This window comes from Anopheles stephensi, chromosome 3 (assembly GCF_013141755.1).
Source record: "Anopheles stephensi strain Indian chromosome 3, UCI_ANSTEP_V1.0, whole genome shotgun sequence".
Classification (NCBI taxonomy): Eukaryota; Metazoa; Arthropoda; class Insecta; order Diptera; family Culicidae; genus Anopheles; species Anopheles stephensi.
The window spans coordinates 33,904,496-33,932,415 of NC_050203.1; the positions used below are offsets into that span (position 1 = coordinate 33,904,496).

Genomic DNA, 27,920 nt, shown 5'->3' on the forward strand with positions numbered 1-27,920 from the left:
CAAACAGATGCACGAAGGAGCGACCATAAATGTAAAATTACTGTATATAGCTACCGAAACACATCGTGTGCTTGCCTGTACCATCATCCCCCCCCCCCCCGCCGATGCAGACCACTAAAGGAGAGAGAGGTTTTATAGCTGTAACCGAAATTGAAGAACGATTTATTTCAACCTTCCTAGACCACTCAGCTACAGAATCGGTTTGGAGTCCTTGGCGGGTAGCGACCTTCCGACACTCTGCAGTGTTCTCCAGTGAGCCTTCCGTTGCCATCCTTTAGTACTCTTCCTAGCCTTCCCTCCTTACCGTCCCATCTGGTACGCGATCAGTTGGCACTGCCCAACGATCCGCACCATTCCCTTCCAGCCCTGGGACGTAGCTTGTTCGGTGTGACCAACAGCCCGGACCAATCCCTCCCCTCGATAGTCGACCAGTTCGCCATAGTTCAACGGTCCCGAAGTAGGCCGTACCCCTACAAGATGCTTGCCGTTTGCTGGAAGTACGTGGTATCGAATGCACCGGCGACCGTGTGATGGGCATGCACCTTGACGGATCCGTAGCAATCGCAGAGGTGAGAAACCAGCGGCAGTAACGATCTGACCGAGTGTACGGAAGCGTGTGACGACAAGTCTACCATGTGGGAACTAGACGTGGATCGCTTACGCCGCATTGTCGCTAAAGCTTGCCACGCACGATCGCATCGACAATGGCCGATGTTTCGATAACAATCGATCCGGAAGCAATGGTGGCGAGCAATTCAACACCAAACGCCCTTAAAGTCCGTGCAGTCCGTTACAGTACCGCAAGGCCACACTTACCGGATGTCGGCACAACGGCTACCGAACCGATCGTTCGCCGGAGTGCCGCTAACACTGCAAATGCTGGAGGAGAAGGAACCGGATGAAGCCGACACGCGGTTATCGCGAAGGTGACTTCGAATGTGGTCGCAAACAAGAAGACGAATCCTTCGTCCGTGGGTACGATCCTTCCACCAGTTTATCCTTTAAGAAGGCGTCTGCTCGATGCGGGATACCGAAGAGCGTCCTGAGGCGTACAACAATAAGCACAGCTGCTCCGAACGTGAAATACCGATCGTAACCGATGGCTCGTAGCCGCCTAGCTATGAAACGCGTTTGGCGGCGGCAATCGATTGGATCACGCACCATAAGATGAGCTACCGTGAGGCATCGTTAAGGTATTATCACATCACCAAGCTCGTTCTGTGGAGGAAAATCAGTGGTCCACGAAAGGAGAAGCCTAGGATGGTGACGATCCGGATGAGATGAACTGGGCGACTACCGAGCCCGTCAGGTGTCTTACGGCCGCCGTCCAGGACACCGTCGGGATGCCCCGTTAGTGGTTGGCTGATATAAAAGTAAGCAGTATTATTTCGGATCAGATAGAACCGCGCCATTCGGGTTCAGACTCGTGGCAACTCGCCGCGTGTGGTGTGGCTCACGGTTTAAGATTTTAATTTTCGAGCTAAAATATAGCAAAACCTAGTTCTGCTGATTAAACATTTTTCTTACAGGCCAAAACGGTTGGCCAATTGCCTTTTCCTCTACGTATAACAGACACTTACACACACACACACACAGTCCCACAATCTTTTCAAATACCTAACCTCAACACACAAAAGTCCTGGTCCTGGTGAAGCCGTTCCATGACCTGTCCAATGTTGTAACATTTGCAATAAACTCTTCCTTCCCATCCGACGTGGTGTGCGCTTGTACTATGCCGTAAAAACAAAACTAACGCTACATCAGTTCTCTAACTTTGCCCACCAATCAACGGCCCACCGAACAGCGAACTCGCTACACTACCGGATCAACGGATCGTGCGTTTGCCGCTACTCGTTAAATGTTTTCCCTTTCTGGACTAACACGCTGTACGTTTCTCGAGCATGGCGACGGTGCTGCAAACTTCCTTAAGACTAGCGCGCTTCTATTACTACTTACGGTTCCACTAGTGCACACTTACGGCTACGACGCTACCGCTGTTTTTGGAACTTTGGAACGAGAAATCTTGAGGCTTGAGAATCTGCAGGCTTGGAGGGTGGCGGTGACTTGGAGGAGTGCGTCCCAAGACGCTCGCCACCCGCCCGTCTAGTCAGGTATAAGGGTTTACTTTAAGGTGAGTATCTTCCATGCTAAGTATGGAGGAGCATTACAAGTGTTTAACATTCTACACCCATCTGGGCAACTACACGAACACCACCGTACATACAGCTGCAACTACATCATCACATCGTCGGAACACCCGATCGAACCCGAGCACCTGGCCACAGCCACTTCGGTTCGGGGTTATCGGTTCTACTTAATTTTAATTTTGTGAAGTTTCAGCTTGAAGCCTAACATTTCACTCAGCACCCCGGAGAGGGCGGACAGTATGACCACCTTCACGGTGGTGTAGAGATACGGGTTTGCACTGAGACCGGAGATTTTGAACGGAGATTCCAGCTCCTGCGAATAGGAAGAGTGTCGTGTCAGTAGAGAGCCGCGGCATCCGCAGGACGGCGTACCACAGTGCTGCTTACTTACCTTGAGGAGGTCAGCCGCCAGCTTGAGCACGTTGTTCGATATCATCAGCTCGTCCTTTTTATTTGGTTTCTGTTCGATCTGGAATACGGACGGCACAACATTAGCGGTACGCTCGAGCGTTAAAAAAGCCGGCCTGCCGCGCAGCAGCACCCACCTGAACGTAGAGATTGATCTGCTCCGTGATCAGCACCGACACGCTCTTGTACTTCTTGTTGATCTTCGTGCCGAGCGTCATGAAGCGCAGCAGAAACGTGCCAAACGCACAGGACCAGGCGAGCGCCTCGAGATTAAACTGCGAATGCAAGTGGACCGAATCCTTCAACCATTCCACGCTCAGAAACGCCAACAGCAGCAGCGTGATGATGAACGCGGCCGACACGATCACGTCCACCGAGTTCTGCGGCCCGCGCCGCTTCAGGTACGAACGGACGCACAGCCACGTCTTAATGTTGCGCACCTTGTTCAGCCGAAAGTGCGGAATGCCGGACTTTTGCGCCCGCCGGGAGGACGTCAGATGCGAGAACAGTTTCGCGTACAGAAAGCGCTGCTTAAAGGTGCGCTCCGCCACGGCGAGCAGGAAAAACACCAGGAAGGTTAGCACGAGCCGTAGCAGAAAGCCGAGCACCAGCACAAACCGCTCCCAGCTACTCTCGCCGAACGCGAACCGCAGCACGGCCAGCAGCGAGAAGGACGCCTTCTCGAACAGGATGACCGGCATGTCGAGGAAGTTCACCTCGGTCGAGTTGGTGGAGTCGACCGTCGCCTCGCACAGCCGGCAGAAGGCGGGCACCAGCGACAGGAACACGCTCAGCACGACGCCAATGTACACGTAGTCGCACGATTCCGGCATCGCTTCCACGCGCTCGATGATGGCGGAGGAAATGTCCAGCACGGACATTTCCGCCTTCTTCGCTTCCCGTGCCTCCCAGATGGTGCAGCTGACGCGATCGTTTGCACCGCAGGCCGGATTGAGTATGAGCGTCGGTACGTCCTCCAGCTCGTAGTCGTCGTCCGAGTGTTCGTTCTGCGTATCGGAATGGTCCAGCTCGGAGCTGTAGCTGCACTCCTCACCTTCAAAAATACGCGGGAGAAACATGGCGTCAGTGGTTTGCCGTACTGCATCGTATTACACTCGCTAAATGGGGACCTGGGGAAGGTACTGTGTGATCGCCACAGCTAATTTGCCATTCCATAGATTGCTTTATAAAATCGCGCTAAAAGCCATTCTTCCGCAAGTAGCAGCCCATCTACTCCAGAACTCGTATTAACACCCTGTACCCACTTCTGAGACCACTTTCGGCAAGACAGGCTAGATCCTAGACTGGATCGGCGTTGCTGTAAGGTTCTCCCGTGTAGCAGTGGTCTACCATGGTGGTGGTAGACCGCTTGCATGCACAGAGCGGTGATCCTCAAGTCATCCAAAGCTTCACCGATTAAGCGCTTAGGATTAAGCTCGGATAGGACCGGTACCAGATCCCAGCAAGGAATGGAGTACGGGGGAAAATAGTAGCTCTGAGAGCTGTAGCATGGTCAGGTGATGTCATGCGAATGACACCGGACGTTCGAGCCAGTCAAGGGCAAAATCTGTTACGGCTATCTACATGGAGCTTTTAAAGATCTGGAAGGTGCTCAGAAGGATTTTTGGCCCCCGTATGTGTGGAAGGACAAAGCATTGTCTCAACGAGCCGTACGAACATCCCTTCATCGTGCATCGAATTAGACTCGCCAGGCTCCTGTGGGCTGGTCACGTCATGAGAATGACACCGAACGATCCAGCCCATAAAGTCCTTTTAGGCCGTCCACACGAACAGGCCCAAATTGAGATGGAGTGATGGCGTTGATGCGAACGGCCGGGATAATCGATTGACAGACGACGGCGCTGGACCGGGAACGATCTCGAGGATTGCTGCAGCATACCAAGACCGGATAAGTAAATAAGTAATACGGAGAAGCGGCTAGTAGATGGTGTAATGGAGCGTGGCTATGATTGGCAAATTGATTGGGTGACTGTGAGCGGGATAACACTTTAACTACGGCTTCTTCTTCCCTGGATCTCAAAAGGTCTTGGTTTTTTTTTAACACAGCCAGTTTAAAGCCAGTTCGTATGATCATGCCAAGCGTTAGCGGGCGCTTGAATGGGCGTTACCGGCACACATTCCTTGGTGGCCTTAACGCCCTACAGAGTCTGGCGCTTTTTGTCGCCAACAGCAAGAAAAAGGATAGCTTAGTTTAGTGCGTGTGCGCGAACATTACCTTCGGTCAGTACGGAGGGCGAATGGTGAAAGTGATGCTGATGCGTATGAAGCGAATGAACGGAATGGTGGACCACCACCGCCGGCTGCGCTACTACTGCGGGATGGCGATGGAGGTAAAGCAAATGGTGGGGCGGCGGTGGCGGCGGCGACGAGCCGACCGACGGCCGCACCGGTACTGGTGGCGGCTGGTGGCGATGAAGCGGTGGCGATGAGTGCAGTAGGTGCATGTGTGGCGGCGACGGCGAATGCAAATCGTACTCGTCCTCTTCGTCCGTCTCGTCGCTGCAGCTCGTCCCTAGCTTTTCGTCCGTTCCGCTATGCTTCACGCCGTCGATCGGTGCGCGCCGTTGCTGCTTACTTGTGTCTTTGGTGCGCCGTTGCCGCTGTACCGGGTCCCGGCCCTCCTTCCCTTCCGGGCCCTGCGTGTCCTTTTGGGCGACGTCCGTCACAGCTCCGTTTTCCTTACGCTGCGGATCGAGCAAACCGTCCAGCTCTGGGATGGTGGTGGTGGTGGTGGCACCGTAGTTCGTGATGCTGTTTTTCAGCGTGTCCGTGTCGGAATCGGACTGATGCTCGTTGAATTCTATCTCGCCGCCGGCAGTCCCGCCGGCAAGCCAGTCGTCGTTTGCAAACGGACCCTTCCGGTAGCGGCCGTGATCCTGCTGAAACAGCACCGCACCATTCACACCGACACTGTCCTCACCGCCGGAACTTTTGCCGTTTAAGCTTTCGAACCCATCGTCGTCCACGACCGGTTCCAGCAGGGACGCGGTCGGGCGTACCCGGTCCGGGCGTACAGTCGGGTCCCAATTAACGTTCCGACGGCGCAACCCGGACGGTAGCAGGAACATCGCTTCCGACCGCACCCGTTCACCACCGGCACGTCCTCGTCGTCCGTTCGGTGGCGAATGGTCACTGGAACTGTTCGTGGACGTGATGGTCACACCGATGGCAGACACCACGGGCGAACCGGGAGCCGTTCGATGAATGTTTGGAGCACGATCGTCCGCCCGAAGCAGTGCCTCCGGCGTTCCGGCGTTCGCTTCCTCCGGTTCAGCGATTGGATCGTGTTGGTGGCGCTCCACCGCATCACTGCTTGTGCTGCTGCTCGTACTGCACGCGCCCTTCTTCGGCGCTGTCCGAGCCGGCGAACTGGTGGCCGATTTCGATCCACCCACACTGGCGAACGCTTTCTTTCGGTCGCGATCGTCGGTCGGCACACGCCCGCCCGGTACCGATTGGGCCGTTTCCGAGTGTGCCCTTACGCGACGCTTCCGGCGAATGCGTTGCTCGCGCTGCTTCTTACTCAGCGTCCCGCCAATCCCGGCCGGCGTGGACATGGACGTACCGGTACCGGTACTGGCAGCACCCGGGGTCGCCGCAGCGGTCGAACCGTGGGAGAAACACTTTTGCGACAGCTTACCGCACGAAAACAGCGACGACGATCCGTTGCTGTTCGAGGCGGTGGCAACGATCTGCGAATGGATGACGCTCAACAGCAGGCTGAGCGCGAGCGGAATCAAAAAGTCCGATATCGTGACGATATGTTCGACCGGCTCGGTGGTCGCCCCCTTTGGCTCACCGTCCGCGACACTGGGCGCCGACCGCGAACAGTAGCTGTAGATGCCGAGATTAAGCATCTGCAGCAGGTAGAGCATGAGCAGAAGCAGGAACACGCCGGGCGATGTTTGCTGCACCCACCAGCGGGCGTAAACCGGTAGCAGCAGAATGCGCAGCGCGGCCAGATACAGCACCGTCAGGATCGACAGTTTCGATTTAGCTTTCGGGAAGGTGGAACCGCGCACCAGATCGACATCGATCAGCTCGGTCTTGAGTTTGGTATTTTTCAGCGGCAGATGGCTGATGCCGGCCAGTATCTTTTGCTCGATCGTTTTCTCCCATTGCTGCTTGTCGTAGGTGCCGATCTTCTTCTGATACCATGCGACCAAAGCATCGAGGCGCATGCTCCTCAATCGATGTGAAATTTCGGCCGGATGCACTTTATCGTCCTATGGTGGCCACCGAAACACTGGAACGAAACATAGGGAAAGGATCATTAGTTGGGAACTAAACATGTTCCCATTTCGGGAGGGGTTGCAAGGACGTGCGTTGAAATGCAAAAAGCAACCATTTGCTTTGGACTTCCTTAAACCACAAACAAACACACACACAACATTCTTAGCAACCCCAAATTGCCCTAGCAACCGTGTAGACTATTATTATTGCGCAAATGCTTTTCCCAAGGAATGCCGAGGGGAAGCAAACGCAATTTTGTACGCGTGATGCCGTAAAGGCGAAACAACTTTGTACAACATGTTCGGAAATCGTAGCAAATTTACGATTATTCTACTATTTATAGTCCGTGAATGCACACAACACACACGCACACATACACACACAATGCGAATAAAGAAAGGTGCGGGGGAGGTACTTTCTCAACGTAATCCTATTAATAGCAACTATCAGGAAGCACCGGCCGCAGCTGATCAGCCGAGGTCAAAGCTGGGTACGCTTCCTGCAGCCTACCGGCCGATAAACCTGTCCACACTTAATGTTCAAAAAGGTTTCTATTGCTGCAAAAACAAGCAGTTACTGTTACCGAATGCCATCAAAACACACACGTGCGCACACACACACACACACACATACAAACAACCGTGCAAAATTAATACTAAACAAATCAATTTTTCACAAGCTTCCAAGCAAACGAAACACTGTATCAGCATAGATAGATAGCTCACCTAAAGGCCAACGTTGCGTGCTGCGTTGCTTGTACCGTTGCAGAAGAAAGCCAATTCTAAACTGTTCATCGAACTCCAGCTGGCAATGGTAAACGTACGTGTTATGCAGTGGTGAATGAAAAAAGGAAAAATGCACAGACAAAAACATGCAAGCCAAACCTACTTACTTTTGCTGGGCCACGAGAAAGTTTTTCCCTTTTCCCGATGAAGAGTTGAAGGTCGTATTATTGTTTACATTTGCCCACACACTGACAGCGTTTTGACAGCGCAGGCACTGGGGGGGTAAAGTGCCGTTTACACACAATGGAAACAATGTCCGACGCGAACTTTGTGCGCCTAAGGGTATGCAAACTGTATGAGCGAATGTATCTGAATTTACCGTGGTTTGGATAATTTTTATTTGCGTTTTCGACGTATCCATTTGAAAAGTAACTGAAAGTGAAACTGAGTGAACACCTAGCTAGTACAAACGGCCGTGGCTGGACAAACGGCTGGAAGACTGGGCGATTTGATCCCCAGTACAATCCCAAGCCCAATCCGCCCAATATGTTAATGGTCCAATGTGGATACAAAATAAACTGGAAAAGGAATAGAAGAGAACGTCGTCGTACAGCGGTTTATTGGCACATTTCATTACTGTGAAAGTATGTCCAAACAGGTAGCAACATTGCTATTTACATTTTCGTGGGAGATTTGACGTATATGAGGCGTTACAACCGATGTGCGTTGAAGGAGCATGTAAGCTGATTACCACAGCAGAATAGTTGCAATTGATGCGTTTGGTAACGGTCTTTTACATCGAATCCCATCCTGAATCGTTCCCTCCTAGCAACCTTGGAGGATCGAGTCAACGAAAGGCAGAAATAGTGCCTAGCCCTTTTCAAGATATTAGCTTCACAGCGGCATTAGGTCAGAAAACATTGACTTCCTTATGTGTGGCAGCGAACAATGGAGGATTCATTGCGATGACCAGCTCAACGATAAATTCTTGCCAATTTTAAGGGTGGAAATTGATCATGCTCTTGTTGAATGGCACTGAACAATTCATAAAGTCCTTTCAGGCCGTCCACATGAGCAGACGGATTGGATAGAGGTTCCAGTATTGCGAGGAAGGTAGGCCAAAAAAAAGGAAGAAGAAGACAATGATTGACCCATCGCCACCGCAGGCTCCGGTGGGACAACAACATCGGTACGAGGAAACAGGGCTACATGACACGTTCAAAATCCTTAGCGCCTGCATCGTATGCAATCCACCCGAAAACATCCTCATCCTGTGTCGTACAGACGAATCTATGCTCCACGGGTCCCAAATCTATGCTCCTCTGCCTTCTGCATCAGCCGCAGCATTACCAGCCAAAAACACAACCCGATCTCGGAAAGCACGCGGTTTCCGCTCGCTTCCCTAGCAGGGGGAAGATATCTCGCCCGCACGGCTCGACGCCGATCTGGCCGGGGGACCCGATCGTGTGCGGGTCTCGCTCGAACCATCGGCTCCATCCGCGCTGCGGTGTGCGGTCGTGCGAGCAGGAACTTATTTTTAACATCACCCATGCCGAAACCGAGCGCGGCAAGTTCGGATCGTGCTGCCGAAAAGCGGCTCGTACCGAGCGTACGCCGCAGTTACGAGCGGACCTCTGAACGGAGCGGAACTTGGAGACTGCAAGTCCGCCCAAAACAATCCCACCCAGCACGAGATGGGCCTGCCGCGAATCAGGAATCTAGTGGCACCGTTGTGCTTCCTGCTGTTGGCCAGCAGCTGGCTAGTGAGCGATGTAGACTGCGCGAAAAAGGCGGCCGGCAGTGTGCCGGCCCCGGCCCCCGAGGCCACGATCGAGGAAGTGTCGGCGAAGCAGCTGGAGCGGTTACTAGAGGATAAGGATTACGTTGCAGTGTACTGGTGTAAGTGAACTCGTCCGCGCGGACGTGTGTCTGGTGGTGATGTGAAATTGCTGCTGGTGCTGCTGCTGTACCTGTTCCTTAGTATCCCAGCACATCCTACCGCGGCACATCCGCCACGTTTGAAGTATCAATCCGGTCCGGTGTGTGTGCGTGTGTGTGCGTGCGTGTGTGTGTACCTGAACCCCGGACCGCTAGCAGTGTTCACAACAACCCCCGGGGGCTACCACGGACGATGGGAAATGTGTGCAAAAATACGAGCTAAAAATAGTTGACCCGGTTCGTCCGGTACGTACGCCCCCCCGTGTCCGTGTCGCGCATCGGCACTGCGGCTCACCGTCGGGCCTAACCATCGAGTGTTTGAGTTCAAATAGCGCGAACCACTTGAGCTTGCAAACGGTGCAACAACGATCGGCCCCAGCACCGTCCCCGATACACCCGACCGACCAGTGTACAATGCAATGTTTCGAGCAGTTTCGAGCAGCGAGAAGATTGCTGCTAGAAGAAAAAAAAACGATCCTCGCACATGCTCCAGCGATCCGAGCGAGTGGTTTCCGGCCTTCGGAGCGAGGATATCCAACCGCCTGAGAGGCCAAAGCCTTTAAATCGAATGCCACCGTGACAAAGGGGGCCACCAGTTGCGTGTGGGTCCTCTCGTACTTGCCCATGTACACATGCACACGTACATGACACACTGACAACACACACACATACACACATACACAACAGAGCGAGAGAGAAACCCATAGCATAGCCCATTGCGCAACCGGAATTATAAGCAACGCAGTGGTTTTGTCGAGCGGCGAGAGAGCTAAATTATTTTTAAAAATAATCGTGAAAAGAAAAGCAAATGCAGGCGCAGAAAAAGACAACAACCCAACATCAATATCCCGTCCCGTTTCGCCCCCGCAACCACCCATTCGACCATGCCTATGCCCGCACAATCCGACGAAAGAGGGAAACGAGTTGAAGGGAGAGGATGAAACGGGGCATGTTTTCGAGGGAGGGGGGGGGGGGGAAACTTGATATGGCACGGAGAAATGGGGGGAATGGGAGAGGAGCATGGGAAAAATGGCGATGTGACATAGTGATACACGCATGATGGTGTGCCTAACGTGTGTGCGCGAGTGTGTGCGCGCGTGTCAGTGTTTACAGGGCAGAGCGCAGCATTGAGTTTTGCAAGTGAAGAACATCAGTAGGGCCAACAACAAAAAAAGAAACAAAACCAAATCAATTCTTGAGTGTCCTGTGGAAAATGTGAAACCTTACTGTACCGATGAAAGCTTACGAACGAAAATTGAAGTGATCAGTCGAGTCACGGAAAGTCTGCTACATCTGCTCCTGGTTTGAACCGTTGGCTGGCATGTCTGGCTCAGTGACACCCTCAGTGACTTCGCCTCGCAGCGATCGTGCGTTGTGTGTAGGGCTAGAAAACGAAAGAGAAAACCGGCACCGTCGCTGATAATATCTCGCGAAATCGTGGCGAAACCGCGAGCTCACACTGCCCAGTACGCGAGGGGGGAAAAGGGGGGGGGGGGGGGAAGGGGTGGGGGGATAGTCCGTAGGCCGATAGGTTTTCCTTTTTCATTACCTTTTTTCCGTTGTTTTGTTGTTTCTTGCTCTGCTCGGAACAAAGTGTACAAAAATAAACCTTCCGACCCACCGGCCGCCGTCGAACGGCCGAGGGACAAGCGGATATGGGGCTGTCTTGCCGTGCCGTGTGCGCGACCTCACCATCCCCTTCCCAATCGTTTCGCAGTGTGCAGGACGGGTCGCTAAAACAGGGCGGAAAATGTGTAGCAAAAGTGGCCATTTTTCTCGTTCACCCTCTCTCTCTCTCTCTTGCTGTCCGAGTGCCTTTCCTCGGTGGGCTGGCAAATGGGCAGACCCGTTAAACATGCACCAGGAGGTCTTTCTCTCTCTCTCTCACTCACTCTCTTTCTCTTTCTTCTGAATTTGAAATTTTTTCGGAATTCTGAACATATTTAGTAACCGTCACATATAAACATATTTAGTAACCGTCTCTACGAGGAAGAGGAACTCACTGTGTTGAGGATCAGATCTCTTAAAAATCTTCAAAATCCCGAAAGCTAGCGGAATGCTTCTTCAATACCTTTATCCCTACCAATGCTGAACGTGATGGGACCGTTCGGTGGTTGAGGCGACTTTGTTCACACGGTAGGGACTGGGGATCGAATCGCTCGTAGTGAAGACCGGCTATCTAACTACTTTGGTATCGATAAGTCTGGTAACCACCTGTAAGTCGGAGGCACAACTCCTCACGGTAACGGTTGAGTACCATGTACCATGTAAATTCTTCCCAATTTTCTTCGCCACCGCTGCCGAAGCTCACGAAGCTCGGCACACATGGTGGGTATCGGAGGGGAGAACCACAAATCAGGATCCCTTTTAAACCCCCGAACGCGAATCCGCTCTTTCTTCCTGTTTAACCGCGTTATTACGCTAGCTCGGTTAGGTATAGGTATTATCGGTCCGTTCTATAATTTTCCTTTCAATATCGCCAGAGGTACGTTGCAGACGGCTGTAACTCTCCTTCGTGAACGCTGCCATGCCAACGCTGCCAACAGGTTGTTGTGTATATCGGTTTGTATAATTGACAGGTCTGATTGATCGACACCTGATCTACAGCACAGAAATATATCCCACAACGAGTGGGAAATTGCATTCCAAACGCGCTCACACATGAGGTTCTCCACCGGGTCAACACCCATGCAGCAGACCAGTCGATAAAACGGAAGTATCTCCAATCCAGTTGGCAAAACAACAAACATCTGCACACTAGAAAAATATTTTATGTAGTGCGTACGAAATATTGAACCGAAGGCGAAGAAACAAAAAACCACCAGCGAAAGCTGCGAAAAATCAACTCAACCCACGTGCGGCCTGTGGGAAAACAATCCACCCAACCCTGCAACATGTTGCTTTATCACATGTATCTTTACGACGGGTTTTGGTTTCGGGCAGCGCGCATTGTTTGCAGCGGTTCGGTAGCTGCGCAACGTTCTTCTCTGGCTTGTGGCGCAAGGTAGAAACGCACAGCGAACGCCTAAACCATGGCGGTTAATGGTGGAACAAAAAAACCTTGAACGTCCGGCCGCCAAACTTTGTGTAAACAGTTGCGCTTTAACGGTACTCCTCCCCCCCCTCACAGGGGGCCGTTCCGAAACCACCATCAGGGTCGAAAGAAATGCGATGGTTGATGGATCCATTTAGGTTATTATGGACGAAAGATATAGCCGTGCCGCAATGGACGGGCGAGGTTGGTCCATACGCAAACCATAAAACCGTTTTTTTTCTTTCGAATTTTATGATCGAGTAGTCGAGAGCGTTTTGGAAAACGATCGCTTAGAGCGAAATGAGGGTGTTGTTTGGTCAAATTTAAATGCGGATGAATAGGACACTAATTATTGGCGAGAGATACGGTTTAGGGTTGCGGGGGGGCTGTGTCTGTATTATGTTTAAACAAGAAATTCTATGGAAATTCCGTAAAGTAAAGTTAGCATAGAGAGAAGAGATCGTTCTTCAGGTTCCTTTCCCAACACGGTTAAACGATCATATTGATCATCAAAATACGTCCCATAATCTGTGATGCGTAATGCTACAGAACAGTGCACCCGCATCGAGCAGCCATTGCCGAACTTGAATGAACTTGATTTGCTCGTGCTGCATCGCCTCGTAACGGCTCGATGGAGACGCATGGTGCGCATCATGATGATGGAGGCGCATGGTACTTCACGTGGCACAGGCCCAACAACCCAACACGGACCGGGCAAACGCGGTGTCGCTAATCGGTGTACAATAATTACATTAACCGAAGTGACTGCAGCCTGCCACCGCACATACTCTCTACACGCTGCACTGCTCACTGAATTCGGCGCTTGCGAACCACCAGCCCAAACCGAACAGCAGTTTTCCACACCTTCGCGCCGAGGTATTTCCAACCGTCCATCGCAGATTCAGTTACAAAACGGTTCCGTGGTGCACAAGGGGCGACACTAGCGGCAGCCGGCCGATTAAAAATAGTCCCCAGGTCCCACCCCAAAGTCAAAGATGAAACGGTGAAAATCATCAGTTTTTCGCGCGGTTTTCCCACTGTTCTCCCGCACCCGGTAACGCGTGGCCACTTCCGTCCGATCAGTTGGCACCTTACCGCGGCGGCAAACGGTGCAACATCATCCTGCCAACGGTGCATTGATAGCGGGACCGGGAAATGTAGGTCGACGATACTTTCACGACGGTGCTCGCCTGAAAGAAGTGTCGTTGGGAGTCGTTGCACACTGAACTGCAAGTAAGTTTGGTTCCGGTTGAGCAACCTTGCCCAAGCCAGTCGGGCAAGCGCTAATGGGGCTTGTGGGGCACAATCACATCTCTGGCGCCATTATTAAGAAGGAAATACACATCCTTATGGTGTGCCAAGCCTGGGTGCGGGTCTGCTAGTGTGACTTTGGTGGCCGGGAAAATTTATTTTAAGAGGGCCCGAAAACTCTCGCATCGCGTTTCGCGACTTCTAGAGACGTATCGATCGAAATCAAACGCCATCGAATGGTTCGGTGCGCTGAAGCAATGTAGCAGCAACACACGTGTCTCCGCATTGGGTGTGGAAATACTGGCGTGTCTCTGCTGATCGTTTCTGCGCTGCCAACGCGATGGGTACATTCTAAACTGGCATTTATTTTCTGAACAGAATTTTATCTTCTGAAACTATTAAACAGGTACGATTCTTACCTATGAGCCATCGTGCATATAGTTTTTCTACAGCAAGGCTGCACTTTTCAACGCTTCACGGCTTCAAACGGAAAAACGGAAAAAGAAAAAAATAAATCTAATAACCTGATTATTGATACGCTAGTAGCTTAGTAATCTTGGTAATTACTAATTCCCAAAATAAAAACAAGCGGCAACATTTTTGTCTAATTTCCAGCAGATTTTCACCCGATTTGAACACCTTTTGTACTTCTTGTTTTATGAACTAGAGCGGACTTAACATTTAAACTTTCCATGGATTTCCATGGAAGGGATTCCACAACAGGTGCCCTCTAGCGGAATTGCTAACAACTAGTACCAATCCGATGCTTGACAGATTATTTTGACAGCGCGTAAACGATTCGCCGGATTGACTATCGAGGTAGCCATGCCGGAATGTCATTCCGCTTTAGCACAATACGTACAATGTTTATTGGAGTAGGATTTTTGGTTGTTGTTTAAATCGTGACGTGGTGACTTTATGGATTCCGCGAAAGACAAATTCACTGCACGATGGATCATGCAGCATCAGCAGCAGCAGCAGCACCAGCAGCATCAACAACTCTACAACTCAACCGTCCCTGAACGAACGACCAACTAACCCCCGTTCTGTTTCCCACTTTCCTCCGTACCTGCAGATGCCCGCAGCTGTACCACCTGCGACACAGTATTAGCAGAGCTCGAGCACATCGACGATGATACCGATTCGTTCGGTGTCGACTTTGTGAAAATCAACGACAAACGACTCGCAAAACAGTATGGCATCACGAAGTTCCCGGCCCTCACCTACTTCAGGTAACTATCGGGCTGGCCACCGGGGTTGGGCAGGACAGGGCAGGCACTGACGCTAACGGTGCTACTTTTCGCCCGCAGGGAGAAGGAACCGATCATCTACGAGGGCGACCTTATGGATGAGGCCGGTGTGCTCGACTTTCTTACCTCGCTGGAAGCGATGGATCTGCCCGACCGGATCGAGGAAGTGAATGCCAAAATTCTGTCCAAAATCATCGAGGACTCCGACTACGTTGCGGTACTGTTCTGTAAGTGTGTTATGGCGTGCTCTTGTCTTTCTTTTTTTCTATTTGTTAACTGTATATACAACAAACAAACAAAAACCCAATTGTATCGTACTTTAGCTCGCGCGCACACACGGTTTTGAGTTGGCTCGATTTTTTTTTCTCTCCCAGTAGTAGCGTGTGTTTGGAAGCTGTATCTGTTTGTTTCTATGTGTCTTTTTCTTCTTCTTCAAAATGGTGTCCTTTCCATTGCTCACGGACGGATACCCTCTGTACACCAGGTTGTTCGATGCACCCGTTTTAGTGTTTGGTTCACACTTGTACACATGGTCAGCCCTCGCCGGGACGACCGTCGTTGGTTTGCTCATTGCATTGCAGTATTTCGGTGTGTTGTGTAAATATTTCAACCAACTAGCACACATTTCATCACATTGTACTATATGGTTCACCAGTCACGAGGACGCACCGTTTCATCTGATAAATTAACAATCACACAAACACACACGCTCGGGAGGCCCAAGCCCAGCAAACCGTACCGAAACCGATTAAACTATTGCACCGTCGTCGTGGCCGTCTTCGACTGTCCCGGGTTTGAAGCTAGTGTACATTACTCATGTGCTCCTTATCGACTTGCGCTACTACCTACCTGCTGCTGCACTATCTTACTGCTGCTGCTGCTGCTGATGTGAGGCCAGCCGTAAATTCTCATTTTAATCGTGAACCACCCAACGAGCCACCCGAGCCACCTAGCCCTCGCTCGGTAGATCACTTTCATCGCCTTTCATCGCCAGAAATATCTCATCAGCGTGATGTACACTTCCGAGGGCGTGCGCGCCTCTTCTGCGCTTAGCTAAATTTTCTGCGTGGTACTTGGCTACCAGGTCGCGTACACGCATTCCTCGTTTCGTTTACTCTGTTTTTTTTTTTGTATTTGAGATGGGTCGCGGATCTCGTTTCTAGTCTGGGTACGGGTATCAGATCCGTCCGTCCCTGCCCAGCGTCGGGGGTGGATATTTGTGATTGCGGTTCGTGCAACAAAACTCGCTAAATCGGTTTTTTTGTAGTGTTTTTCCTAATCCCTAGCACACAAAAGTTCAGTTTTCTTATCATGTTTTCTTCTTGTTTCTTCTCCTTCCCCACCACCCTCCTTTCTCTCTTCACCTTCACACACCTTCACACACCGTGCGTGAATCCCTGTTTCACGCACGTTCATGCCACAATTCTGCAACTGCACTACCACCGGTGCATGTGCGTGCCACTTTGATGCACATCTCTCGTTCGTCTCGATCTCGAATTCCCGAACCCAAAATGGAATGATGGAAACTCGGTCGAAAAACTCACTTACCGCACCCGCACCAACTCGCACCGAACCGGAAAACCAATTCCATCTAAAACAAATGTAACGCGGTGCGCGCAAAAAACCACTGCACGCCCCCCCCCCCCCCACCCAACTCCTTCACCCTCACCAAAAATCGTCCCCCGCGTGCGAATTCGTCCCGTAGGCACTGATCACGAAAACTGCCCACCCGGAAACAACAGTAAGTGAAAATCGTCTCCCTGTCTCGCTCTTGCTCTTGCTCTCTCTCGAATTCTCTAATTGCTATCGATCTCGTTGAAGACCCGAAGGCTGTTTTGTTTTTCGTCCCGTTTTCCCCTCAATATGCTTTCCTCACGAATCGTTTGAGATTTTGACTGGCTGACACTACTTTTCCTGTTTGCCTTCTTTTTCTGTGTGTGCCTACGCTCTCCCACTCTCGCGATCGCGCGCCAGCCCTGGCAAACAATGCACTGGGACGATTCGACGATTACCTTGTGTTGGCTACCTTTCTTGCTTACTAAGCCTTATCGACTTTTCCTTGTTGTTTTACCTCTTGTTGCTTTGTTCGTTTCTGTTCCGTCCCTTGTTGTTGTCCAATGTTGCTTCGAGTTGTGTTCCGTTCTATGTTAAATTTATATGTTTTTCGACTCGTTTATACATTTTACTGTTACCATCACTGAAGGGTTTCCACAGAAGAAAAAATCTCTTTTCTTCTTGTGCTGTTGTGCGCTTCTCATTCAAACTGCTTACTTTTTGACGCTTTTCCAGATACGTTTGGTTTACTTTCGATGTGTTTTGTTTTTTGGTGCGTTAGAGTAATGTTCTGCAATAATACAGGGGTTTTCAGTTGATAAGGCAATAGCATCCATTTTTATGGCATTCCATCTAAGAAGCTTTTTTGTTCTAAACTAAAATTTTGAAACTAAAACGGTTTCTCGACGGTTTCGAAAAACTATGGTACGAAAATAGAGTTCTTTTTTGATTTGTTTTACTCTGAGGAACGGCCATATAACCTAACAGATCTATAGTAAAAGATTAAATATAACATTAAATATTATAAAAAATAAATTAAAATGGAACATAAACATGAAGTGAATTGAATATAATAGAGAAAAAACAGGGAAACTGTCTAGAAAAAATCTTGAACGGGACGAGGTCATTACAAATAGTTGGGACACTGTCACAAGACAATGATAAAAAAGGCATCAAAACCTTAAGATGTTTTAACAAAGGGCAAATGCGAAACAAAAATCATCCCTTAAAGTTCATTTTTCACACATCACTTTTACTAAATCTACTACCAAAGCTCAGTGCTTAACCCACTTACAGAATTTCGGACATCTTTATGCGTTGTGTACTGTTGTGGTGCTTTCCTGTCAATTAAAGGGGGTTTCAGTTGATAAGGCAATAGCATCCATTTTTATGGCAGGGCTTCTTAGACGGAATGGCAAACAAAGCTAGTTGATATGGAAACGGCTTCATATGAGAGGTAAATCAAATACCTTTTATTGTGATGTCCTCGCATGACATAGTCATAGTAGCCGTTGATATTGCACGCACTTCCCCGGTCGCTGAAAGGATGGATGGACCTATTGCCTTATCAACGGAAAAAACCCTGCATCGATCCTATGCTACTCGTTCTAACTCGTTCCACCCTTTTTGGCTTTAACTGCAAGAATGAATCCCCCATCCACCGATTTCAGCCTCAATCGTTTTGCCCTGTACCGCCAGAAACAAGCCTCAAACGACGGGGGAAAAAAGAAACCTTTCCGGCGATCAGTTCCCACAAGCGGATGGGAAACATTTCGAACGGAGTCACCTTGGTGACCTAACTTAATTACCCTTGCAGCAGCGTTTCAGCTCGAGTGGCACCTTGCATCTCAAGGTTTCGTCCGAGCCGTGAGCAATGAGTCACCGGCTTACCGTATGTGACAAATCTCAAACGTACGCCCTCGATTCGGACGTGCGTCGTGACATCGGTTCTCCAGCCGTGCTTGGTCGGGAAAATTGGATCGGTAGTTAATTTTAGTTCAACAGTCACAGACGCAGTGAAGTGTATGCTATTATTATTAGACACTCAGCCAGCCAGCCAGCCAGAGCTCGCGCTCTGTTGCGAACCTCTCTGCATTTGTCCTGCACTGACAAGACGAGCATCGTTTGACCGAACTGATGCACTTGAGATTCCGAACCGTTTTAACCGCGCCATCCGGTGAGATATACTGGGCAGTAGGCAGCAGACAACACGTGTACCTCTGAAGGATACGCACAATGTTGGAATGTCGTACCATCTATCTAACCATTCGCTAGAGTATGGGAGCAAAATATGATTTCGTTTGATGAGGCGGAGGGTAGTATGCTTCTCACACCTTCATATGAAGGCAATTTTTCACTCATTGGCCTTCGGCCTGCAACACCAAAGAAAAGATGACTCACAATAAGTAAAAATTAGTTTCATTAGTGCTTGCAAAAGCAATCACTCAACGCGGGCCCGAGCACTGGGTAGATATAGTAGTTTGGCTCGCATCAGCACAGGCATGCTTCTGTCTGCCACTCATCGTATACTCATCGCCTATTTTTATCGTCCGTTTGGTTTTTTTTTCTTTTTGTTTTCCCGTTGAGCCGATCTGTTTCGTTCCTCACAATCTTTACAATTGGAGCTTCAGCATGGTTAAGGGCATGTGATTACGACCAATGGTTTGCCACAGGTAGCAACATCTTAACATCCCGATTACAAACCTGCCGAAACCTGGAATTGCTTTAAATTATCCACCCAATATTGCTCCCGATTGCTTTGAAGTTTGCTTTAGCCCCCAACGACCCAACGAGTGCTCTACGAGAATTCGCTGGCCAAGGTCGGCACGGGTCGGCATGATCAATCGTACACCATATCAAAAACCATTTCGCTCACGGCTTTCCAACCCGGTTAACGATTTTGTTGGCCCATCCTAACGAGCCGCACGTAGCGCATGTAGAAGAGCGAGAACTGTGGCTGGGAACGCCATCACACAGTACCGAGTGATCTTGAAGCGGCGAGTAGGTAGGTGTTACCTTACCGTAAACATCGTCGCGGATACTCCTACGCACTACGCTCCCAATCTCGCAAAACGAGTTCGGAATATTAAAGGAAACCCAAGCTACTAGCACCGACCACCCATCCTACGGCTGCTGCTCCTCGCGCTGGTAGCACCCGGTCGAACGCAGGCACGTTTGAAATTACATCACAAGCATCATGGAGCAGGTTGGAGGAGTATTTTTAATCTTCACCATCAACCGAACCGTTTCCTAGTGGACGTGCGCAGCGCCATCTAGTGGCAGCTCTTCGGAACCAACTGCGGCGTTGCTTCGAATCTCGCTTCATTAGTCCCGGCCAGCTGTGTTGTGTTTATTTATTTGCGAAACGCTATTTTTGTGCTTGTGTTTGTGCTTTTCGTTGGTAGGTTAATCACGATTGTGTTGTTTGGTGTTGTTTGCAAATTGTGTGCGTTTGTTGTCGGTTTGCTTGCTTGCGTATTCGATCCGAGGTAAGCTTAATCCACGCTTGATCGTACTCTAATCATGTCCCTTTGAAGAGAGATGTTTCTCTAACACATTAGCTGCATCATGCATGTCCCCCAGAACAGATACCAAAGTGGTGTAGTTAACCCATTAGATCACGGTAGCGTGGTAGAGCCCCATCCCTGACGGGGCATACGCTATCTGCCGTCCGCCCTGTCAACCGACCATCTTCCAAGCTGGAAAACGGAAGACTGCGGAACTCTAACTTCAGCTCTGCTCTACCTTCACCAGACAAGCCGGAATGTAAGAAGTGCATCAAGGCGCTGCAGGAGCTGGAAAACATCGACGACGAAGCGGACCAGCTCGACATCGGATTCGTGAAGATCCACGATGAAGATCTGGCCGAGGAGTACAACCTGGGCCCGCTGCCAAAGCTGGTCTACTACCGTCACCAGACTCCGATCGTTTACGAGCGTAAGTGTCACGTTCGTTCGCTCGCCGCTTGATGATCAATGTCAACTTTCGGTATGTGCCCATCCTCACTCACGCGCTTTCTTTCTTCTTCCCAAACCCTCCCCATCACACATATACAGACGAGCTGCAGCGTGAGGAGGACGTGCTGGAATGGCTGGTAGAGAACAAGGCCACCGGTGACGATGATGATGTCATCGAGGAGGTCAACGCCAAGACGCTCAAAACTCTAATCCAGAACATCGACAATCTGGTCGTGCTGTTCTGTAAGTGTCTGAGTGTCAGGGAACCGTAAGCCATCTTCAACCTTGAGACCCGTCCATTAATCACGAACCCCATCTTCTCCCACACCTCGGCAGACGACGACGAAGATGAAGACTCGGAATCGGTGCTGCAGGAGTTGGAAAACATCGACGATGACTGCGCCAAGCACGGTATCCAGTTCGTCCGGATCGACGACCCGAAGGTTTCGAAGGAGTACGGCATCGATGAGGTAAGGCAGGCGGGCAGGCGTAGGCACGATCAACCTTGCCGTCGTCACCGTGACGCAGGCCAGCGATTACACGATGCGCACGTGTGTGTGTGTGTGCGTGTGTCTGTCCGGTAATGGGCAGAGTGCTTTACGGTGTTTAAAATTAGAACCCCACTCGAAATTAACGAACCGACTCGACCCGCTCGCTGATATCGTGCGGGTATCGTCCGTCAGCCGGTGTTATATTTTTAGGACCCCGGCCGCCTGTATCGGTCGTGCGGTCGATCGGCCGGTGTGGAAGCCCACCTTGCTAAACGATCGTTTGCAATGTCGACGATGAGGTTTTGTGTTTATCCGTACAGCGGTTAACTGGTTTACGTCCACTGTCCGCTCGACATGCAAGGGAAAAACGTTTACCTAACCCTTCCCATCATCACGTCATAGGTCCCGGCGATCGTGTACTTTGAGAAGCAGATCCCCAACGTGTACGATGACGATCTGACCGATGAGGAGGAGATCCTGGAATGGTTGCTGTCTCAGCTGGAAAAGGACGAGATCGAGGATGTTACGGACGAGATGCTGGACAAGCTTATCAAGGAAGGCAAATCGATCGCCGTGTTGTTCTGTAAGTGAAACGAGCTATATGCTCTTATGGTGGGATACAGATCGTGTGCCTAACTGGAAACGGTTTCTGGCAATTGGCCAAATTTCCTCACTCAGACGACAACAATGACAAGAAATCGGAAAAGGTACTGAACGAGCTCGAGAACATCGACGACGAGTGCGATCAGCTCGGCATCAACTTCGTAAAGATGGACGATGTCGAGGAGGCGAAGGACTACGGTGTCACCAAGTTCCCGAAGCTGGTGTACTTCGAGCAGGGCATACCGACCGTGTACGAGGGCAGCCTGGAGCAGGAGGAGGACGTGCTCGAATGGTTGGAGCGCCAGACGAACAGCGACGAAATCGAGGACGTTACCGACGAGATGCTGGACATGATCATCGAAAAGATGCAGCATGTTGCCGTGCTGTTCTACGACAAGGACTCGAAGACGTCGCAGAAGGTGCTGGCCGAGCTGGAAAACATTGACGACGAGTGCGATCAGAACGATATCGCCTTTGTCAAGATCGACGATGACAGCGAAGCCAAGGAGTGGGGCATCGAGGAACTGCCTACCATGGTACGGGACAGCGCTGGTAGTGGTGGTAGCCCATGGTCGATCAACTGATGCCCATCTTGCTTTCTGTTTTTGTGGCCAGATTCTGTTCGAACGCGGTATTCCACACATCTACGAAGGTGATCTGCTGAAGGAGGAGGAACTGCTCGGCTGGTTGGTGCACCAGAAGCGTCATTCCGAAATCCCGGAAATTACCGACGAAATGAAGGACAAGCTGATGCAGATGTACGATCACGTTGCCATCATCTTCTGTAAGTAGTGCCGGGTCTTCGTCGCACACCATGCTAGCGGCCTTCAATGCTAACCTTTGTCCCTATCTGCCAGACGACAAGGACGACAAGCAGGACATCCGTGTGCTGAACGAGCTGGAAAACATCGACGATGAGCTGGAAAAGGAAGAGATCGTCATTGCCCGCCTGGACAATGCGGAGGAAGCGCGCGAGTACGGTCTCGATCATCTGCCGGCGCTGGTATACTTCGAGAACGAGATTCCCGCCATCTACGAGGGTGATCTCATGAACGAGGAGGAGGTGCTGGAATGGCTCAAGCTGCAGAAGTACTCGGCCACCATCGAGGAGGTGACGGACGAGATACTGCAGGACCTGATCGAGGACCACGAGTACGTGTGCGTCTACTTTAGCGGGGCGTGCGAGGAGGGCGAGAAGTGTGACAAAATTCTCGACGATCTCGAAAACATCGACGACGAGCTGGACGAAGCCGGTATCATCTTTGTCACCACCGAAGATATGGGTATGGCGTGTTTGTCGATCACACCGCATCGCAAGTGAACGCTCCACACTTACCTTGTGCCTCCGTTTTGAATCGCTTGCAGTCACTGCCAAGAAATACAACATCAAGAATATTCCGTCGCTCGTGTTCTTCCGCAACAAGGATCCGCTGATCTTCTCGGGCGATCTGAACGACGAGGATGAGGTGCTGGCCTGGTTGACCGACGAGGAGACGCTCGAGATTCCCGGCAAGATTGAGGAGGTCAACATCAAGATGCTGGAAAAGATCCTGTCGGAAAACGAGCACATTGTTGTGTTCTTCTGTAAGTGGAGCGGCACATGGTGGTGGGTAACAGGCACATGCATGCTTACCGGTTTTTGTTTTTCTGTGTGTGTTTCACCCTATCCCCAGATCACGATGACGACAAGAAGGCGCAGAAGATTATTGCCGAGCTGGAGAACATTGACGATGAGTGCGAGGAGAAGGACATCGATTTCGTCAAGACGTCCGACGATGACATTGACAAGGAGTACGATCTCGACAATCTGCCCGCATTGGTCTTCTACCGCAACAAGTTCCGCACGATCTACACCGGCGACATGATGAAGGAGGAGGAGATCCTCGAGTGGGTGCTGGAGCAGTACAACACCAAGCCCGAGATCATCGAATCGGTCGATCGCAAAACGCTGCAGGTGTTGGTTAACGAGGTCGAACATCTTGCCGTACTGTTCTGTAAGTGTACGGTCTCAGGCGTGATCGGCTAGCCTGCAACTCGGTTCTACATACTCTCTCTCTCTCTCTCGCTTGCCCGTATGTTCTTCCTTGCCAGACGATGACGACTGCGAAACGTGCCCGAAAATTCTCGAGAAGCTGGAAACGATCGACGACGACACGGACAAGCACCACATCCAGTTTGTGAAGGCCAACGATGAGAAGCTGGCCCACGAGATCGGAATCTTCTCGTTCCCGGCCCTCGTCTATTACGAAACCGGTGTCCCGATTATGTACGATGGTATGGATCGTTTCCGTAGTGTGTCGATCGCGGTTGACTGTGATCCGTCGGTCGGCTGCAGCCATTCAAATTTTCTGATTCCCAATTCAAAACAGAAAAAAACACACCCCGAATTTCCCAAAATATTCACTGTTCCAAATGATCCATTCCATCCTTTCCCTTCTTCTCTTTCCGTACGTTTCATATTCTTTTCCCTTCTGTTCGCAGGTAATCTCAAGAACGAAAAACGCATCTTGCAGTGGCTAATTGATCACAAAAGTAAGAACGGAATTGTGTCCTAGTTGTTATAAGTTATCCAGTGCTAAGTAGTGTCCGCCAGGGTGAGGCCACGGACACTTGCGCCATATTTTTACGCCCTCATTCTGACTCATGCCCGCCCCCCAAAAACCGTTGGTCTTTGTGTTCCTCCATCGTGCTATCGTTCCGTTTGTCCTCTGCCCAGTGCTCTGTGCCGTTGTTTCTCGTGGTTCTTTTTGTTTTTGTTTTTGTTCTTGCCCACCAATGGAGTCACCCGCAGCATTCCATTCCCGCGTACCACACGTTACAGTTCCCGATTCCGAAGGGGGTTACAGACATCCTGTCCCTTGCGTTTGCTATCATTGATCATGCTCGCGTTACACCTAAAACCAAACAATGATTGGTGCATTTGCTTCTAATTTTTCCCGAGACTTGACGTGCCATTCCTGAAACGACAACAGCCCACAAAGAGACTAGATGCGGACGCAGTTGCTTTCTCATATTTTCATTGCCGTAACCGTGCCTCGACCGTTGCTCGCCCTCATCCATCACGTGTCTGATACCTTATCCCATCCGCGCAGGAAGGTACGATATCAAGCAGAAGTACGGCTTGACGCGGGAACGCGTCCCGGTTGTGTTTTCCGACCCGGAGGAGGAAGCCCGCCAGGCACGGCTTCTGGCGGAGGCGCGTGCCCGGTCCGGGGTGCCGGAACGTTCCATTTTGCGCCCATCTGCGTCGTCGTCGTCGTCGTCGTCGTTTACCGTCCCAGGCTCATCCCGTTCGTTGTCCACCCGGCTAGGTAACGCGTCACCGGCGCCGCAAAAAGGAAGAGAGTTTGCTGCAACCGCAACAAAACGCATGAGTTTATGAGTCTTGCCCGCTTGATGGGCTATCACTCACTTGGTTTCGTGTATCGTGCACACGTGTTTCGGTGTTTCGTTTTCTTTTTTTTGTGTCTGCAGCGTAGCGCTCCGCCCGTAGTCGTACCGTGGACTAATCTAATGACGCTAGGTGGCACCTTAGAAAGCTCCTCTTTGTTTCCCGCTCCTTCCAACTATCCGATAGCTACCCCACTAGCAATGCCTAATTGCAGGGTGTTTACCTTTACTCTCCTGTCTGGTAATTAATATTGGCCACCACTAGCGTAGTGCAGTGTTAGCATTCGAGCTACAGCCGGTGTTAGATGTAGTACCAGCCCGAGGCAGAACACTCTGTCGCATGCAGGCTCTAGGGACAGTGTTGGTTTGACGCAACGATAGCGGCCACCTCACCACAATTGCCACGACACGTAGTTGAAAGTAGCGAGCATTTGCATTGCCTTCTGGGCTCGTTCGATCGCCCACTCATGTTACCCTGCGCCCTAACCCGTTTCCCTCTCTCTCAGTCAGTTGCGCACGAACGAACGCTTGTGCGTGAATTGGATCACAATCCGGTCTCGAACCTGGAGGGAGTGTTCCCCGTAAAAGCCGCCAATGGATGTATACTAAGCTCGATGTACTCGGTGTAGCTCGGTTCGATGTAGCGCCTTTAGCGATGTACCGTACTCGTCCTTTTGTATGCCGCTGTATCTTATATGCTCGTCGTCGTCGTCGTCGTCGTCGTTGGTCGTCGTACTCCGTTTGTCTCGCTGTTGTTGTGTTCTCTAGTGTATAAGCAATCGTATGCGCCATCACCGATGACCATTCTTTCTCATCAATTCCTATTTCCTTTCTCTCCGCGGGCTTCCACACACGCCCCATTTCCCGCCCAAAACCCCATCCGCTCATCTTCTTCCAGACAATAAGCTACCGAAACCGAAGCTCCGCAGGCGTTACACGGACGATGTGGAGGAGCTCGAGCGGGAGGATCGTATCGACAAGAAACGATCCGGTGGCAAGAAACTGAAGCCTATCCCGCGGCTCGATGCGGTAGAGCAGCCGAAACCGGCCGGCCCGGGTAAAGCCACTGCCGGCACGAAGGACACGAAGGGTAAAGCGGGCTCCACCGCCACCGCCACCACCACCAAGTCCACCACGGCCACGCCGTCCAGTAAATCCGCCAAGACCAGCAAACCCGAACCGAAACCTGCCAAGGTGGCAGCAAAAAAGTCTACCCGCCCTGTCGAAGATGATGATGATGATGACGAAGGTAGTTTAATTCTGCTCCTTCGCCTCTGCTCTCTCTCTCTCTATCTCTGTGTAGCGGATCGTGTTGCTCAGTTGTAGCGCTAGCACTCTAACCCACCTGTTGTGTCCTGTAGTAGTGTATTGTCGTATACCTCTTGTTTTCCGTAGTATGTCTCAGTAGGCACTGATCTCTTATATGTCTATCTATCTATCTACCTATCTCTCGCTCTCTTTCCCTCTCTCTCTCTGTAATGCAAGCTGTATCTATCCTTAGCGTCCTTGGTGTGCGTGTTTGGTCTTTGTACATGTGTTTAAACGTATACGTAGCTAACGCTAAAACTCACGCAGGCGATTGCTATGGAGAAGGAGAAGGAGTTTGCCCCATTCGGAGGCACCAGTGCACAGCTTCGATCTTCTCCACCGTCTCTTGCACGCAACCGCCAAACAATCCGATGCACCCAATTAACAAAGTGTCTTCGCTACCTTACTGTCGCGGGACTCTTCCAGGTTTCCGGCTATTCGCTGCTATTCGTAGGTTTTGGGTAGTTTGTGTAGGATCTTGTATAGATACGGAGAAAAAAACAGGAGTTTTCCATACTTCCTTCTGCCCGTTCCGCTGCCCTCCTCGTACAGTGAAAACTCAGGTCTTACGCCACAAACATCAGTCATAGTGTACAGAAGCGGTAGAGCGGTAACAAAAGCAACCACTATCATTATCAAACCAAGCGTTCGTTCCCCCCCCCCCCTTCAACCCCCCGCTCGGTGGGTCGGAAATTTCCTGCTTGTTAGCCATTTTGTTTCGTTCATTAGCTGCCATATTGAACCTTAGCCATACTTTCACCTCATCAGTTCCACACTCAACCTCGATCGTACACTCGATCACTCAACGGCACAATAGTTCGTATGTGTGTGTGTGTGTTGTGTGTGTGTTTGTTTCACTCACTTGTGTCAATCGTTAGTACACTGGGCGCTTGTTGTGCCTGCTTGTTGCACCATTAATTCATCTGTCTTGGTTCCGGGGCCTGAAGTGGACTTGTTTGCTCAACACGGAGCAATTTCGAAGGCAAAGTTGATAGCTCGTACGATGTTAGCCGCCACACGGTTTATCCGCCCAGGTGTTTTTCTCTTCTCGCAAACTGTCCACTCCTCACTGTCTGAGCACTATATTATCTCGATACTGCAATACTGCCAGCCAAAACTGTTACCGTATTTTAACGAGTGCTTGGTTTCCTTGTAGCTTCGCGCACTTGAGTTTCGTTTCCATCAGCGAAACCGAACAGAACAGCAAACCGAAACCGAACAGCGCGAAAGGATTCGCGGGAACATAGGCGAAAAAAAACAAAACAAGACTGTAAGAGATTGAACATTGAAACCTACCATTAGCTCGATGTAAAATATTTGTACAGACGTGTTCGTCGCGTTCGCAAACGCCTGAGTCGCGGAAAATGCTAATGAACTTCACCTGTACCTTTTTTTTAGGAATGGCCACTGCTAGAGCACCCCCACTCACACACACACACGCGTGCGCGCGCGGACTTGACGAGCGTATAGAGGGGCAGAGGAGATTATTTTGGGATGTGGTCGTCGGGTAGTGTGTGTAACCGATCCCGAGGCAGGATGATCAACGCACCAACGAGCTGTTACGGCGAGCCGCAGCTAGGAACGATATCTCTATAAACCTGCAACCTCACC

General features: G+C 50.8%; 2 protein-coding genes across 14 annotated transcripts in view; one reads left to right on the forward strand and one right to left on the reverse strand.

Annotated features, from left to right (window-relative positions):
• Positions 1 to 1,434: 1,434 nt before the first annotated feature.
• LOC118509612 (putative homeodomain transcription factor) lies at positions 1,435 to 7,805 on the reverse strand. Of its 3 annotated transcripts, none has more exons than XM_036050424.1 (6): positions 7,702 to 7,805; positions 7,535 to 7,613; positions 5,152 to 6,822; positions 2,693 to 3,609; positions 2,539 to 2,616; positions 1,435 to 2,460 (listed from the first exon to the last, which is right to left on the reverse strand). In XM_036050424.1, the coding sequence occupies exons 3-6, from the start codon at positions 6,755 to 6,757 to the stop codon at positions 2,311 to 2,313; spliced, it is 2,751 nt and encodes a 916-aa protein (XP_035906317.1). In that variant the 5' UTR covers positions 6,758 to 6,822; positions 7,535 to 7,613; positions 7,702 to 7,805; the 3' UTR covers positions 1,435 to 2,310. The 3 variants fall into 3 exon arrangements, with proteins under 3 accessions (XP_035906317.1, XP_035906315.1, XP_035906316.1); XM_036050422.1 differs by having other exon boundaries at positions 4,792 to 6,822; XM_036050423.1 differs by having other exon boundaries at positions 4,792 to 6,822; positions 7,698 to 7,761.
• Positions 7,806 to 9,090: 1,285 nt separating this feature from the next.
• The window catches only part of LOC118509613, a 31,791-nt gene continuing 12,961 nt past the window's right edge, over positions 9,091 to 27,920 (forward strand). For 4 of the 11 annotated variants that reach the window (XM_036050433.1, XM_036050432.1, XM_036050434.1 and 1 more), the window contains exons 1-14: positions 9,159 to 9,433; positions 14,833 to 14,989; positions 15,068 to 15,234; positions 16,713 to 16,748; positions 20,315 to 20,497; positions 20,617 to 20,760; positions 20,854 to 20,987; positions 21,411 to 21,591; positions 21,687 to 22,147; positions 22,227 to 22,395; positions 22,469 to 22,894; positions 22,977 to 23,195; positions 23,285 to 23,605; positions 23,703 to 23,885. In XM_036050433.1, coding sequence (XP_035906326.1) covers positions 9,229 to 9,433; positions 14,833 to 14,989; positions 15,068 to 15,234; positions 16,713 to 16,748; positions 20,315 to 20,497; positions 20,617 to 20,760; positions 20,854 to 20,987; positions 21,411 to 21,591; positions 21,687 to 22,147; positions 22,227 to 22,395; positions 22,469 to 22,894; positions 22,977 to 23,195; positions 23,285 to 23,605; positions 23,703 to 23,885 — 2,986 coding nt within the window. In that variant the 5' untranslated portion in view covers positions 9,159 to 9,228. Of the gene's footprint in view, positions 9,434 to 14,832; positions 14,990 to 15,067; positions 15,235 to 16,712; positions 16,749 to 20,314; positions 20,498 to 20,616; positions 20,761 to 20,853; positions 20,988 to 21,410; positions 21,592 to 21,686; positions 22,148 to 22,226; positions 22,396 to 22,468; positions 22,895 to 22,976; positions 23,196 to 23,284; positions 23,606 to 23,702; positions 23,886 to 24,092; positions 24,144 to 24,703; positions 24,923 to 25,899; positions 26,251 to 27,920 lie in introns of all 11 variants that reach the window. The other 7 variants (XM_036050428.1, XM_036050429.1, XM_036050431.1 and 4 more) reach the window with 5 other exon arrangements.

Excerpts from the sequence above, each read along its gene's own strand:
- LOC118509612 (XM_036050422.1), bottom strand. The coding sequence starts at position 6,757 with ATGCGCCTCGATGCTTTGGTCGCATGGTATCAGAAGAAGATCGGCACC. Across the intron at positions 3,610-4,791 it reads GCCCTCCGTACTGACCGAAG|GTGAGGAGTGCAGCTACAGC; the intron begins GTAATGTTCGCG and ends GTATTTTTGAAG. Across the intron at positions 2,617-2,692 it reads AGATCAATCTCTACGTTCAG|ATCGAACAGAAACCAAATAA; the intron begins GTGGGTGCTGCT and ends TCCGTATTCCAG.